This window comes from Crotalus tigris, unplaced genomic scaffold (assembly GCF_016545835.1).
Source record: "Crotalus tigris isolate CLP2741 ecotype Arizona unplaced genomic scaffold, ASM1654583v1 scf7180000021160.8983255:1529534, whole genome shotgun sequence".
Taxonomy (NCBI): Eukaryota; Metazoa; Chordata; class Lepidosauria; order Squamata; family Viperidae; genus Crotalus; species Crotalus tigris.
The window spans coordinates 955,155-971,546 of NW_024098373.1; the positions used below are offsets into that span (position 1 = coordinate 955,155).

At 43.4% G+C, this 16,392-nt stretch overlaps 1 protein-coding gene across 4 annotated transcripts in view; it reads right to left on the bottom strand.

Moving 5' to 3' along the window:
- ITIH5 (inter-alpha-trypsin inhibitor heavy chain 5) overlaps nucleotides 1-16,392 on the bottom strand; it is a 42,427-nt gene that overhangs the window by 5,272 nt on the left and 20,763 nt on the right. For all 4 annotated transcript variants that reach the window (XM_039369541.1, XM_039369539.1, XM_039369542.1 and 1 more), the window contains 3 exons: nucleotides 8,351-8,522; nucleotides 6,527-6,836; nucleotides 338-894 (listed from right to left, as the gene is read on the bottom strand). In XM_039369541.1, coding sequence (XP_039225475.1) covers nucleotides 338-894; nucleotides 6,527-6,836; nucleotides 8,351-8,522 — 1,039 coding nt within the window. The remainder of the gene's footprint in view (nucleotides 1-337; nucleotides 895-6,526; nucleotides 6,837-8,350; nucleotides 8,523-16,392) is intronic.

Here is a 16,392-nt window from a genome sequence, read left to right on the forward strand (position 1 = left end):
ATGTTGCACACACATAAACGGTTGGAGTTTGTCCCGAAGGTGTTTTTTCCAAAAGGCAACTAGACTTTCTTATGTTTTTTTTTTTCCTTGAAAACATTTCACTTCTCATCCAGAACTGAAGGAGCTTCTTGGATGAGAAGCAAAACATTTTCAAGGAAAAAAAAAAAAACTTAAAAGTCCGGTGTCCTTTCGGAAAAAGCATCTTCGGGACAACCGTCACCTGGATAATTGAGAATCTCCACCGACTGTTGGGGATTGTGTTGTCATGGTGTGATGCTGCTTCTATTGTTTCGATGAAAGCACTGGATCCTGCAGACTCTTCTGCAATGGTCCTTACCTGAGGGCACTTGGTGGCCTTGAAGGCCTTGCACAATTTCTCCAATGCCTCCAGCTGAAGGACCAGCGTAGACCTCTAGTGGGGGTTCCACCTGAAAGGGAAGGGTCTTCATCCTCAGGGTGGTGAAGGGCATGACAAAATTGTAAGCCAGGGCCAAATTCTTGGCCCTTTCCCTCAAAAAGGCCTTCTCCTTGCGGTTGTCGCTCTTCAACCAGGAGGTCAACAGTTCCTTGATGGTGAGGTAACTCCAGGCCCGCTCCACGTAGTTTTGATCCGTTGAGGAGTTCGGTGGTCCAACAGAACCCGCCTCGAGGAGGTTCTGCCCAGAAAGATCGATGGCCACCTCAGTTTTCAGGAGGACGTGCTTGTCACTGTTGCTGGCTGTCACTTCTACATGCAAGCTGTGGGCCGTCTTGTTGAAGAGTTTTCCAGCAATGACGATTTCAGAGCCGTTGAAATAGTTGGGGAAGAAATTCTGAGTCACTTGCTCCACGCTCCCCACAGGATAATCGACCCGGATGTCCGACAGAAGTGGGGTACCGATCTCATCGTAGAATCTGCATAGAAATAGAATAGAATAGAATTAGAGCTGGAAGGGATCTTGGAGGTCTTCTAGTCCAGCCTCCTGCTCAGGCAGGAGAACTGATATCGTCCCAGACAGGTGAATGTCCAGCCTCTTCTTCTTTTTTTTTATTGAAAATTTTTAAAATTTTTACAAGAAAAAAAAACAACCCTCCCCAACCCACCCCAGCCCTCCCATTCCCTCCCTCAGCCTTCCCAGAGCTGAATATAGGCTTAATTAAAAATTCTTGAATTCTTAAAAAGAAAAAATATAAACCATAGATAAGTCTAAATACATTACTTAAACAACTAATAAAGTAATTGACAATAATATATATATATAAAAAAAACATAAATATTAAAGAAAAGAGAAAAAAAATACTTAAAAAGAAAAAGAATAAAGAGAAAGAAAGAAGAGAAGAAATATAAGAAAGTAAAATAATAATAGAAAATATAAAGAGAAAGAAAAAATAATACAATCTATAAAATATTAAAATTTATATATAAGTTATTGAAAAACTAAATAATATTTTTTAATATCCAACTTATGTTGTATAAAATCTATCCATTTTTCCCATACCACAAAGAACTTCTCTTGCGATTGATCCTTTAAAAAAGCCGAAATCTTTGCCATTTCCGCCAGATAGGATACTTTAGAAAACCATTCTTGCAAAGTGGGCAAGGATTCCTTCTTCCAATATTGCCCTACTAACAACCTTGCGGCTGTAATTAAATTTAACATCAATATAACTTCCTTAGTATCACAATCGGTAACAATACCTAGCAAAAACAATTGTGGGGTAAATTTTACCCTCCTTCTAAAAATTCTTTGAATATTCCACCATAACTTAATCCAAAAGGCTTTTATATTTTTACACGACCACCAAATATGATAATAAGTAGCATCCAAACAACCACATCTCCAACATTTAGGCTGTAAGTCAGGATACATACGAGACATTTTTTGTGGATCAAGGTGCCATCTATAAAACATTTTATAAAAATTCTCCCTTAAATTCTGGGCTTGTGTAAATTTAACATTTCTCACCCAGATGATTTCCCAGGTATCTAGTAGAACTGGTTCACCAAAATTTTGTGCCCATTTAATCATACATTCTTTAATTAATTCTGGTTCTGAGTCCAATTCTGCTAGCAACCCATAAATTCTCTTAATATGAGTTCGTCTTTGATCTTTTACTTGTTTAACAAAATTTTCATCTTCTCTAAGCAAGCCCACATTACGATATATCTTCCATCTGTCCGCTATTTATCTGTACTGAAACCATGAATATATAATATTTTCTTGTGCTAAATCTTCCAAAGATTTTAACTGCCAAGTTTTGCCATCCCATCTAAGCAATTGTGCATAAGAAACACTATCCATCTTGACTCCTCTCCTTATCCCCTCTATCGCATGCCAAGGTATAGCCCATAATGGTATTTTAGAATCACTTCTATAATATTTCCTCCAAACCCGAAGTAAAGAAATCCTTATAATATGAGATTTAAAAACCCGGTCAACTTTTTTATTAAAAATCAAATAGGCATGCCATCCAAAAAGTAAATCCCAACCCTCCAAGAGGAGTATTTCTACATTTGTTAAATTAACCCAATCACTAATTAATGTTAAGGCCACAGCATCATAATACAATTTCAAATTCGGTACCTTGAGTCCACCTCTCTCACGAATATCTTGTATAATTTTAAGCTTTACTCTTGGTTTTTTCCCTGCCCAAATAAATTTATTGATACCTTTCTGCCATTCATTTAAATTAACCTCATTCTTTAAAATAGGTATCATTTGAAATAAAAAAAGGAACTTAGGCAGGACATTTGTCCAGTCTCTTCTTAAAATTCTCCAGTGATGGAGCGTGCACGATTTCTGGAGGCCAGCTGTTCCACTGGTTAATTGTCCTTACTCTCAGAAGTTTCTCCTTAATTCCAGGTTGCTTCTCTCTTTGATTAGTTTCCAACTATTGTTTCTTGCCCTTCCTTCAGGTGCTTTGGAGAATAATTTGACCCCTTCTTCTCTGTGGCAGCCCCTCAAATACTGGAATCCTGCTACTGTGTCACCCCTGTTTCTTTTTTTCTTTAGACTAGCCCAGCGGTTCTCAACCTGTGGGTCGCGACCCCATTTGGGGTCGAATGACCATTTCACGGGGGTCGCCAAACAACGCAGTCCGCCATTTTTTTCCCCTTTTCCTTAGCTGTGCTACTCCCTTTTATTCTATTGGCTTTTGAAAGCCAATAGAATAGACTCTCTTGAATAGAGTCTAATTCTATTGGCTTTCAAAAGCCAATAGGAATTGTCCAGGCTGTCTCTGCCCTGCTGAGCCCGCCAAAAGTCCCATTCTGCAAACGGTGCTGCAAGTTGTCTGCAGCGAAGGCGAGCTGTCTGGAAGTTTCCACCCCTCCCTGCTGCGCAACTACTAAAAATGTAAGTAAAAGGGGGCCAGGGGTGGCAAGTGGGAGGCCGGCAGGCGCAGGGAGGGTTGCTGGCGCGCATGGGGCCCGGCGGGTGCCTTACCTCCCTTGGGCTGGGCCAGCTGGTGGCCCAGCCAGTGGTCGGCCTGCATCGTCGCTGCCGCTTGCCAACTATGCCTCGGCCGGCGCAGGGGGTGGCACCACGCATGTGCGGCGCTCCCGGGCAGGGAAAGTCCTCAACTTACGACCGGTTGGGTAGTCCTTGACTTACGACCGGTTGAGTAGTCCTTGACTTACGACCGGTTGGGGGTCGCGGCATTAAAAAGGTTGAGAACCACTGGACTAGCCAAACCCAAGTCCTGTAGCCGTTCTTTTTGTGTTTTAGTTTCCAGGCCTTGGATCATCTTTTTGATCATGTTTTGTTACTCTTAAAACATGAGCCCAAGTAATAAGAAAAGCAACATAGAGGAAGTTCTCGACTTACAACCATTCATTCAGCAACAGGTCGGAGTTACAACAACACTGGGGAAAGTGGCTTATGACCAGTCCTCACGCTTACGGCAGGTAGCCCTTGACGTATGACCACAATTGAGCCCACAATTTCTGTTGCTAAGCAAGGCAGTAGTTAAGTGAATTTTGCCCCATTTTACAACTTTTCACTATTAAGTGAATCATTGCACTTGCTAAGTTAATAACACAATTGTTAAGTGAATCTGGCTTCCCCCCCAATGGGCTGGTCTCGTCCATTCAAATAATAATAATGGATTTCAAACCAAAGTGGCTGAGTTTCCACATTGGGCTCAGCCAAAGAGCTCTCTAAAACCTAGTTTATAAACATTTGGGAATCCAGCCAATCTAAACTAACTAAGTTCCTTATCCGCCTTTTCCAAGATAACATTAACTTCCTCTGATAGACAGCTGGCCAATACAGCTGACTCAGAATGAAAGGACACTGCATTTAGTAGCTGGAATTCTGCCCAGCTGAACCAAAAATAGTGATTAAAGTCACTGAGGTACAAACTGGGAGACAATGAGCTCTAGTCCTGCCTTAGACAGAAGAGAATAACAGAAGTGGAAGGGACCTTGGAGGTCTTCTAGTCCAACCCCCTGCTCAGGCAGGAGACCCGATATCAGACATGTCAAACTCACGACGTCACGTGATGTCGCACGATGTATTGGCACTGTTTTGCCATTGCCAGCAATGGGCTGGGCGCATCCGGTCTGCAGGCCGGCAGTTTGACACCCCTGCCCTGTCCAATCTCTTCTTAAGAACCTTTGGGATAAAGCACCAACAACTTCTGGAGACAAACCATTCCAGTGTCAGGAAAATTCTCCTTAGTTCAAGATTGAATCTATCTTTAAGACTCTTCCATTCATTACTTTTTGTCCTGCTCTCCGGTGCTTTGGAGAGGAGGGGGTCAGCCTATTTCCCAAAGTAGAATAGAATAGAGCTGGAAGGGACCTTGGAGATCTTCTAGTCCAGCCCCCTGCTCAAGCAGGAGAACCTATACCATTTCAGACAAGTGACTGTCTAGTCTCCTAAACACCTCCAGTGAGGGAGCGCCCACGGTTTCTGGTGGCAAGCTGTTCCACTGGTTAATTGTCCTCACTGTCAGGAAGTTTCTCCTTAATTCCAGGTTGCTTCTCTCTTTGGTCAGTTTCATTGTTTCTTGTCCTTCCCTCTGGTGCTTTGGAAAATAAGGTGACCCCCTCTTCCTTGTGGCAGCCCCTCAAATACTGGAATGCTGCTATCAAGTCATCCCTGTTTCTTCTTTTCTTTAGACTAGCCAAACCCAAGTCTCGCAGCCGCTGTTCATATGTTTTAGTCTCCAGGCCTTGGATCATCTTACTTGCTCTTCTCTGAACTTTTTCCAAAGTCTCAACATCTTTTTTGCAGAATGGTGACCAAGATTGGTTGCAGTCTCACTAGGGTTTTATAAAGCGGTACTAAGTATCTGAAGGCAGGACAAGAAGCAATTGATGGAAACTAATCAAGGAGAAAACAACCTAGAACTAAGGAGGAATTTCCTGACAGAACAATTAATCAGTGGAACAGCTTGCCTCCAGAGGTTGTGGGTGCTCCAATATTGGAGGTTTTTAAGGAGAGATTATACCATTTGTCTGAAATGGTATAAGTTTTCCTGCCTGAGGAGGGGGGTTGAAGAACTCCAGAGTCCATTCCAGCGGTTTTCAACCTGTGGGTCGGGACCCCATTTGGGGTCGAACGACCATTTCACGGGGGTCGCCAAACAACGCAGTCTGCCATTTTTTCCCCTTTTCCTTAGCTGTGCTACTCCCTTTTATTCTATTGGCTTTTGAAAGCCAATAGGATAGACTCTCTTGAATAGAGTCTAATTCTATTGGCTTTCAAAAGCCAATAGGAATTGTCCAGGCTGTCTCTGCCCTGCTGAGCCCGCCAAAAGTCCCATTCTGCAAACGGTGCTGCAAGTTGTCTGCAGCGAAGGCGAGCTGTCTGGAAGCTTCCACCCCTCCCTGCTGAGCAAAAATGTAAGGAAAAGAGGGCCAGGGGTGGGAGGTGGGAGGCCGGCGGGCGCAGGGAGGGTTGCTGGCGCGCGTGGGGCCCGGTGGGTGCCTTACCTCCCTTGGGCTGGGCCAGCTGGTGGCCCAGTCGGTGGTCGCCCTGCGCCGTCGCTGCCCCTTGCCAGCTAATCTTTGGCCGGCGCAGGGGGCGGCACCACGCATGCACGGCGCTCTCGGGCAGGGAAAGTCCTCGACTTATGACCGGTTGGGTAGTCCTCGACTTACGACTGGTTGGGGTCACAGCATTAAAAAGGTTGAGAACCACTGGTCTATTCCAACTCTGTTATTCTGTTATTCTTCCCTGTGGCAGCCCTTCAAACATAGGTAGATTGCTATCAAGTCATCTTCTAGTCCTGTTCTTCATTAGACTAGATACCTGGGAGACTTTGGGCCAGTCCTGCTCTCTGAAGCCTAGGAAGAAGAAGGCAAGGTGAGCCATTTCTGAAAATCCATATAATTCCCAGATTTAGGACTGATTTGAAGAATTTTTATCAACAACCACAACAATTTGTAGAAGAATTTAAGGCTGACCTTCGGGAAACTATGAAGGAGCCATTAAGGAGAGAAGGAAGGCAGAAAAAAGTCATTGGACTTGGGGAAGGCTGACACAATCTAACAGAGATCCAGAAAAAGAGAGAGTAGGGAATAATTTTTCTCACCAACCCTTTAAGGTGAGTTGCAGCATCCTCATTCCCCTGGATCAGCCTCATCATCCCACAGTTCTCCAAGGCCAACCTCTCCAGCAAGTGTTGGTCAACGTCATTTCCAATGCCGATAGTGAAGACGCAGAACCTGTTGCGAATGGCTTCCTTGAGATTGCTGACAATCTTGCTCGTCTGGATCTCCCCCATCGTGGGACGCCCATCGGTCAGGAACACCAAGAGGGAGGCGCTTCGTGATTCAGCTTCATTTTGGGTGATGTAATCGTTGAGGATTTTTGCGCTGGTCTGTAGAGCATCGTTAATATTGGTACCTGTGACGATACCACGGAAATAAATGTGATGTTAGGTAGGTTAGAGGTGTTCAACCTTGGCAATTTTAAGACCTGTGGACTTCAACTCCCAGAATTCCCCAGCCAATCATTTTGGGAGTTGGTCCACCAGTCTTAAAGTTGCCAAGATGGACATCCTCTGAACTAAGCTAACATTGCGAAATTGATCTTAACCACCTGCATTTAGACATGACTGCTTGGAAGGTTTGTAGACTTCTTAGAAATATCCAATTTACTACAACAGGAGACTGTTGTAAATCCCTGCCTTGGGATTCCATTACCATACAAGGAATATACAAAAGGAGAGAAGGTCAAAAAACACGAGACAGACCCCGAAGATTTTCAGTGCCATTACAACAGCATCAGATAACAATGGCTGAGGCTGCCAGAAAAGCAAAAACCAGAACTCCATACCAGAAGGAGGAGGAGGAGGAGGAGGAGGAGAGGAAGAGGAGGAGGAGGAGGAGGAAGGAGAAGAAGAAGAAGAGGAGGAGGAGGAGGAGGAGGAGGAAGAGAAGGAGTAAGAAGAGAAGGAGGAGGAGGAGGAGAAGGAAGAGAAGGAGAAGAAGGAGAAGGAGAAGGAGAAGGAAGAGAAGGAGGAAGAAGAGAAGGAGGAGGAGGAGGAGAAGAAGAAGAAGAAGAAGGAGAAGGAGAAGAAGAAGGAGGAGGAGAAGGAAGGATGAAGAAGAGAAGGAGGAGGAGGAAGAGAAGGAGGAGGAGGAGGAGGAGGAGGAGGAGAAGAAGAAGAAGAAGAAGAAGAAGAAGAAGAAGAAGAAGAAGAAGAAGAAGAAGAAGAAGAAGAAGAAGAAGAAGAAGAAGAAGAAGAAGAAGAAGAAGAAGAAGAAGAAGAAGAAGAAGAAGAAGAAGAAGAAGACGAAGAAGAAGAAGAAGAAGAAGAAGAAGAAGAAGAAGAAGAAGAAGAAGAAGAAGAAGAAGAAGAAGAAGAAGAAGAAGAAGAAGCAGAAGAAGAAGAAGAAGAAGAAGAAGAAGAAGAAGAAGAAGAAGAAGAAGAAGAAGAAGAAGAAGAAGAAGAAGAAGCTGGGTGATTTTGGGCCAGTCCTTCTCCCTCAGCCCAACCCACCTCACAGAGTTATTGTTGTGGGGAAAATAGGAGGAAGGATTATTAAGGTATGTTCACCACCTTTATAAAAATAAAGAAGACAAGATGTCAATCAGCCACAAAGAAGAGGGAGTCAACCTATTCTCCAAAGCACCTGAAATCAGGACAAGAAGCAACGGATGGAAACTAATCAAGGAGAGAAGCAACCTGGAACTAAGGAGAAACTTCCTGACAGTGAGAACAATTAACCAGTGAAACAACCTGCCTCCAGAAGCTGTGAAGCTCCAACACTGGAAGTTTTTAAGAAGAGACTGGACAGCCATTTGTCTAAAATGGTATAGGGTTTCCTGCCTGAGCAGGAGATTGGACTTGATGACCTCCAAGGTCCCTTCCAACATCATCATCATCATCATCATCATCATTATTATTGTATCACCTTCATTAGGGGGCATGCGATGGATGTAGAAGATGGCGTCTCGTATGTTGTTGGAAGTGACAGGCACCAACTGCTCTTCTTTCCAGACCTGGATTTCATTGGAGAAGCCAATAACGTTGAAGTGGTCTTCAGGCCGAAGGTCTTGGAGGATGGTGAACAAGGCCTCTTTGGTCTGGAATGAAACAAAATGGGGCCAGTCAGGGATTTTTTGTGGTTTATACAGCAGGCACTGAGACACCATTGATTTATGACGATCCAAGGATATGCTTACCACTGATCAAACACATGGGAGGGGGGTTGGGTGCTTCCTTAGAATGCACAGCTATGGACTGTAGCCCAAAACAAGGGGCACCCCACCATATGCAAAAAAAAAAAAAAGATTGAGTGATTTATTCTTTGCAAAAAGGTCTACACACCCGCATACCACAGCTCTAGGCCAAGTAACCCTTCCAGGAATATATGCTCAGGAATGAGGAACGTGCTTCTCCGGATGTTATTGGGGTCAGCGTCTTAGTTCCACCATCGGAAGGAGTGAAACAAGGGTCCCAAATGGCAGATACTAAGGGCAGTAACAATAGCAAACTGGTTGCTTCTTCTAAACCAGCGGTTCTCAACCTGTGGGTCGCGACCCTTTCGGGGGTCGCACGAGCCCTTCACAGGGGTCGCCTAAGACCATCGGAAAACACATATTTCCGATGGTCTTAGGCAGGGCTTGTCAACCGCCTTCTCTCCCTCCCCCACCCCCCTCCGCTCCACCTCACTTGTTGGTGGAAAATATGCTGCTTGGCGGCAGTCTGCACGAACTCTACCAAATGTGCCCTGCAGGGGGCGCATGAAGAGCGCAGGCGCAGAGCAAGGCCCCGCCCTCCCCAGAGACTCATTGTGCAGCAACCGGATTGACTTCTTCTCGTTCACACAGGTCAGCGAAGGGGAGGCCGCTGCCGCACCCAACTCCTGCGCCCGTCAGCTGGCGACCCCAGAACTTGCGCTTGTCAGCCAGGAGGTCTGGCGACGGCCGCCATCTCCTTTGCCACACCGCCCGTCCTCGACTCCGACTCCTCCTATACTTTCCCATTTTTTCGTCTCTTTTTTTGGTCAAGTTTTTGATACCCCCCCCCCCCGGCCAGCTGGATGGGGGGTTGGGGGTCACCACAACATGAGGAACTGTATTAAAGGGTTGCGGCATTAGGAAGGTTGAGAACCACTGTTCTAAACCAAAGTTCTTTCTCAGCCTTGTCAGCCTGAAGATGTGTGGACTTCAATTCCCAGAATTCCCCCCCAGCATAGAGTTCTGGGAGTTGACATCCATTCATCTATCAAGCCAGCAAGGTGGAGGGCCACTGTTGTAAACCACAAGATGACGCTCATCCTTGGAAGAAGTAACCATTGTGCTACACATCCTGCCTCTTGCCTTCACTTCCATTAACCTGAGATAATATGACTAATAATCTCAGATTATGAGAGTTCCTCTCCAATATTTGCAGGTCTATAAGCCCTCTGTTCTGCAAGGAATGGAGACATAAAGACTGTGATGGAGCCATCATCTGTTCTTATAGTTTATGGATTTACCAATGATTTTCGGATTTAATCTCTAGAAAAGACAATGACGGAAGAATCTAAAATTCATTCTGACGGTCAGGCTAAAATCCTATCCTCTTTATGGAACCTGGTCACCAAACCTATTTAACTTCCACCAGGATGGTGTCATTTGTCTCAGTTTCTAAACGGGCCTCACACTAGCTTCCTACCTTCCCACCCTATTGAACTCCAACTTCCATCATGCCCTAGCACACAGGTCGGCAACCTGCGGCTCTGGAGCCGCATGCGGCTCTTTGAGCCTTCCCCTGTGGCTCCCAGCCTCCTCTGCCTTTGCAGAGAGAGACAGAGACAGAGAGAGGCAATTGCGCTTCCCTGCTTCCTTCTCTCTCTCTCTCTCTCTCTCTCTCTCTGTGTTGTGTGTGTGTGTGTGTGTGTGTGTGTGTGTGTGTGTGTGTGTGTAAAAGATTGCACTCACAGTGTTCTCCGAGGAGCTGAAAAGCTTTCTGGACGGAACTCCTCCCTTTGCTGCGTCTCTGCAGGAAGCAGGAAGCAGGAAGGGCAGCTAGCTAGCCCAGCTAGGCTGACTCAGGAATTCTGGGAGTTGAAGTCCATGAGTCATAAAAGAGACGAGGTTGCTTACCCTGAGCTTGTTGGACAACAGCTTGAAGCTTGCCAGGTGAGCAGCAGATAGGAGAGAGAGAGAGAAAGAGAGAGAGAGAGGGAGGGAGGGAGAGAGAGAGAGGAAAGAGAGAGAGAGAAAGAGAGTGGGGGAAGAGGAGTGACAGGCAGACCAAGGGCAGATAGAGAGGGAGGGAGAGAGAGAGACAGACAAGAGAGAGAGAGAGAGAGAGACCCTTTTGACATCTAAAATGAAGATAACACTGCATATATCCTTTTTTTACCTGTATGTGTATGTATATGTATGTGTATATATATATATATGTGTGTGTGTGTGTGTATACATACATACACACACACACACATATATACACACACACAAACACACACACACCTATAATAAAGGTAAAAAAGGATATATGCAGTGTTATCTTCATTTTAGATATCAAAAGGATTTTGCGGCTCCCGGTGTTTTGTTTTTGGTGGGAAACGGGTCCAAGTGGCTCTTTGAGTGTTTTGGGTTGCCTACCCCTGCCCTAGCATATGGGCCAGGGACAATGGAGTTGTACGACCTGTCATTTATGGCTTGTATTTTCTCAACTATGCTTCACAATGTTGGATAAAAGAGCTCAACAAGAAATCAAGCTACATCTTAACGCTTCCTCTCTATCTCAAATCAAAATGGTGTTTGGATCTTGGAGGCAAGGATAAATTTGGAGAAGATTGCAGAGATGTTTTTCCCTTGTAATCATGCACGGACATTAAGGACCTCATGATTAAACACTGCAATGGAATTCAGAGTCAGTATTCCAGCTGGTGACCTTGCCATTACATCCCAGAGCTATCAAGGTGTTATTTATTTATTTCCTTAGTTCTACTGTAGTACCGATGAGATAAAGGGGAACACCCACCCCGTCACCCCAGATGCAGGCCAGTTTATTTGGATTAAAACCTTTACTTTCAGATATGTTAGGTGGCCTTGAATTAGTTGTTGTTTCCAATCTCACTGTCCCTTTTGTTAAAGAGAGAACAGCTGCACTATTTTCCGTTATCTCTAAGCCAAAAATTTTGGGGTCTCTGGCCAAACTTGATTTTTGTGGTGCATGCCAGGATTTATGCTCCAAAAAAGTGAAAAGAACATGGGGGGGAGGGGAGAAACACAAGAAATATTATCTTAAATTTAAAGGTGAGCAAATGGAATGTTTAAATCAATGGATTAAGCTACTGGTAGCGTTTGACTTGCAACCACAATTGAGCTCAAAATTGTACTTGCAAGACAAGTGAGATAGTTGTTCACTGAATTTTGCCCCATTTCACAACCTTTCCTGCCACAGTTGTTAAGTGAATAGAATAGAATAGAATAGAATAGAATAGAATAGAATAGAATAGAATAGAATAGAATAGAATAGAATAGACTATGGAATGGAATAGAATAGAATATGGAATGGACTGGACTGGAATGGAATAGAATATGGAATGGAATGGAATGGAATGGAATGGAATGGAATAAAATAGAATAGAATATGGAATGGAATGGAATGGAATAGAATAGAATAGAATAGAATAGAATAGAATAGAATAGAATAGAATAGAATAGAATAGAATAGAATAGAATAGAATAGATGGAATGGAATGGAATGGAACAGAACAGAATAGAATAACAACTTTATTGTCACTTTATATGTACACTAATTGGCATATATTAAAATGAAATTTCGTTGCATTCAGCTCTCAAAGGGTCACCACCTCCGATATACACTACATATATATGACATTAATTAATTAATAAAACAGAATTATGCATATACCCACATATATTATATGACACAGAGAAACAAAAGTCTAGTTCAGGTTATGTATACATGTGCGTGGCGAGAAAAACGAATCTTGCGAGTTTTCCAGACGGATGGCAGTGGGAACGAAGCTGTTACAGAATCGGGAAGTCCTGCTACAAATACTTCGAGACCTCCTCCCAGAGGGGCGCAACAGAAACAGACCGTAAAGTGGGGTGCGTGGGGTCTCTAACAATGCTTTGATCTCTAAGCACAGATAAGCCCTTAGAAGCAGCATCCTGAATACCAGGGAGCGAACTTCCTGTGGTCTTCTCAGCTGTCCTTACCATTTTCTGTATGGGCTTTCTGTCTGAGGCACAGCTGCCACCAAAGTAGACAGTGATGCAGTTTGTTAAAATGCTCTCAATCGTGCCTCTGTAGCCAGGACGGAAGGAGAACGATGTGCCCTCCTCATCCGACGCAGGAAATGCAGGCGCTGTTTTGCACGCTTCACTAAGGATGACGTGTGGAGAGACCAATCCAGATTGTTAGTTATCTGCACCCCCAGATACTTAATACTGTTGACCACTTCTGCAGCTGCATCCTTGATAATGAGTGGAGTATGACGATGCCGGATCTTTCTGAAACCTACAATGATCTCCTTTGTTTTGTCAACATTTAGAACCAGGTTACTTTTATTGCACCAGTCCACCAGAGCCTTCACCTCTTCCCTATAAGCACCTTCATTCTCAAAATTTTGATCACGTGACCATGGGGATGCTGCAATAGTTGTAACGGTCATAAGTCCCTTTTTTCAGTGCTGCTGTAACTTCAAACAGTCACTAAATGAACTGCTATAGCTTGAGGACTACCTGCACTTCCTAGATTCTGAAACATGCCCTCCTCCTGTTGCAATCAAATATTATAATTTGTTGAGAAATAATAATAATAATAATAATAATAATAATAATGAGGCACTACCTTGACGTGGTTGTGGGGCTTGTGTACTCTGAGGAAGATGAGAGCTATGCCAGAGGTTCAACCATACTGGACAGGTCTCATCAGAGGAGTCAGACAAAGAGTGTCTCTCCCATAAAAAATATGGTGAGACGTAAATTTCAGAATGCCATACCGGCTCGGACGTCGCCCGGGTTAACAAGGTCCGCACTAGATATTGGAGTTCCTGGATATCTGGTGAAAAATGGGTTACAGGACTCAGGACTGTTGGCTGAGCAACCAGGGCCAGCAGCTGCAGAACTACTGGAAGAAAAGGTGTTTACCCGTCGCAGATACACAGTGATGGAAAACAAAGAAATAATGATCTGTTACTACAGATCAAGTCCAACAAGAAGAGGATATCTAAAACGAATGCACCAGTTCTGGAAAGAACAACATCCAGAATCAGAAATAACAGAACAGAGACTAGCAGATCAACGCCGATTTATAACACGAAATAAAGTATTCACAGAAACAGAATTGGACGAACTGCAAAGGTTTACCCAGGGCAAAGAAATCAAAGCCTTACCAGAAGTAATTCAGAATGTAGAGGCAAACCAGGGGGAGTTGGCAGTGAAGGAATCCAGCAGAGATATACAACTGTTCTCATTTGGAAACCAGGCACCTCTACCTCAGGAAGAACAAAATCCTCTAACTAAAGAAATAAAAGAATTGAAACAAAGAATAACTGAGCATCTAGAACAGCACAAAAACAACAGAATAAGGCTACCTGCATTGAAGCTTGTTCCAAAGAAACAGCTAGCACAAGCATTAAAAGATGCAAATACTGCAATATCAAGTATAAGCACCAATTCATTGCAAGAAACAAACCAACTAATGTACAGCACAGCTGCAGTTATAACAGAATACCTGGGATGCAAAATCAACAAAGAAGAAAAACAAACAAACAGTGCACCAGAAAAATGGAAGGTTAGACTAGAAAATAAGATCAGCAAGTTAAGATCACATGCAAGCAAGCTAGAACAGATGAAAGAAAAGAAGCTGAAGAACAAGAAGACCAAAGAATACCTAATCAAGAAATACCACTTAGAAACAAGGAAGATCAAGGAAGCACTGGAAATAATAAAGCAACAAATAACAGCTATAGCCAGGAAAATCAGTAGATATGAAGCTCGAATTGCAAACTATAGGCAGAACCTCCAATTTCAATCCAATCAGAAACGTTTCTACCAATCCATCAATGGAGAAACTGCAAGGAATCAGTCAGTACCTGACAAGGAAGAAACAGTGCAGTTCTGGAAGCAGATATGGGATAACCCAAAGAAATACAACAAGGATGCGGCTTGGTTAAAAGAGGTGGATGCAAATAAAACAGAAGTTGAAATGAAAGAACTAGTAATAACAACAAAAATGGTAGAAAAAAGAGCAAAGAAAATCAAAAATTGGTCAGCACCAGGTGAAGATGAACTGCATGGGTTTTGGTTGAAACATCTAACTGTTATACACCCACTCATTGCCAAACAGTTCAACAATATACTACAAGGAGGAGAAATTGAAAAGTGGCTAACAACTGGGAAAACCTACCTAATAATGAAAAATCCAGCAAAAGGGGCAACACCAGGTAACTACAGGCCAATTACCTGCTTACCAACAACTTTCAAATTACTAACTGGTGTGGTAGCTGATGCAGTGCAACAGCATCTAGTTGAAAACAATCTCTTTCCACCTGAGCAGAAAGGAAACCGCCCCAACAGCAGAGGAACAAAAGATCAACTCCTAATAGACAAAATGATCTTGGAAAACTGCAAGAGAAGGAAGACCAACCTGAATGTGGCATGGATTGACTACAAAAAGGCATTTGACTCTCTGCCACATGATTGGATAATAAAGTGCCTAGAAATAACAGGAGTCAGTAGAAACATCAGAAAATTTGTGCAAAGATCGATGGCACAATGGAAGACACAGTTGCAGATCAATGGTGAGAGGCTGGGAGAGGTTAATATCAAGAGAGGAATATTTCAAGGAGATTCATTATCACCATTACTATTTGTTATTGCACTGTTTCCTCTGTCAACAATACTGAATAACTCAGGACATGGCTATCAAACATCAAAAACATCTGCCAGACTATCCCACCTCCTTTATATGGATGATCTGAAGCTGTATGGAAAAACATCATCTGAAATAGAATCGCTGCTCAACACTGTCCGTATATATAGCCAAGATATTGTAATGGAGTTTGGCTTGGACAAATGTGCCACACTTACTATCAAACAAGGAAAAATAATGAAAACTGAAGGAATCAAGATGCCCCACGAAAATAACATTAAGAGTCTGGATGAGGAAGAGTACTACAAATACTTGGGTATCCTTCAAGCTGACAACATCAAGCACACTGAAGTCAAGAAAAAGATTAGAGGTGAATACATCAAGAGAGTGAAGAAGATCTTAAAATCCAAACTCAATGGAGGAAATACCATAAAGGCAATCAACACCTGGGCAATCCCAGTCATTAGGTACACAGCTGGAATAGTGGACTGGACTCAAGCAGAACTAAAAGCAATGGATAGGCAGACCAGAAAAATAATGACAATGAATCATGCCCTTCATCCACGCAGTGACATTGATAGACTTTATCTACCAAGGCAAATAGGTGGGCGTGGAATGCTACAAGTACATCAGATGGTTGAAGAAGAAAAAATGGCTTTGGAAGAATATCTGAAGAACAATGATGAAGATGCACTGAAATTAGTATATCAGGAAGGCTTACTAACTACTGGAGAGACCAAACTGGCCTACAAGAAAGACCAAATGAAGAACAGAATAGAGGCATGGGAAGACAAAGCACTACATGGCCAATACATGAAAAAAATAGCTGGGAAAGCAGATAATAATAAAACCTGGCAATGGCTAAGAGCAGGAAAATTGAAGAAAGAGACCGAGGGACTAATTCTGGCTGCACAAGACCAAGCCTTAAGGACAAATGCATACAAAGTCAAAATTGAGAAGACAGCAACAGACAGTAAGTGCCGCCTATGCAAAGAAGCTGAAGAAACAGTGGACCACTTGGTAAGCTGTTGCAAGAAGATTGCACAGACTGATTACAAGCAGCGGCATGACAAAGTAGCAACAATGGTGCATTGGAAGATCTGCAAA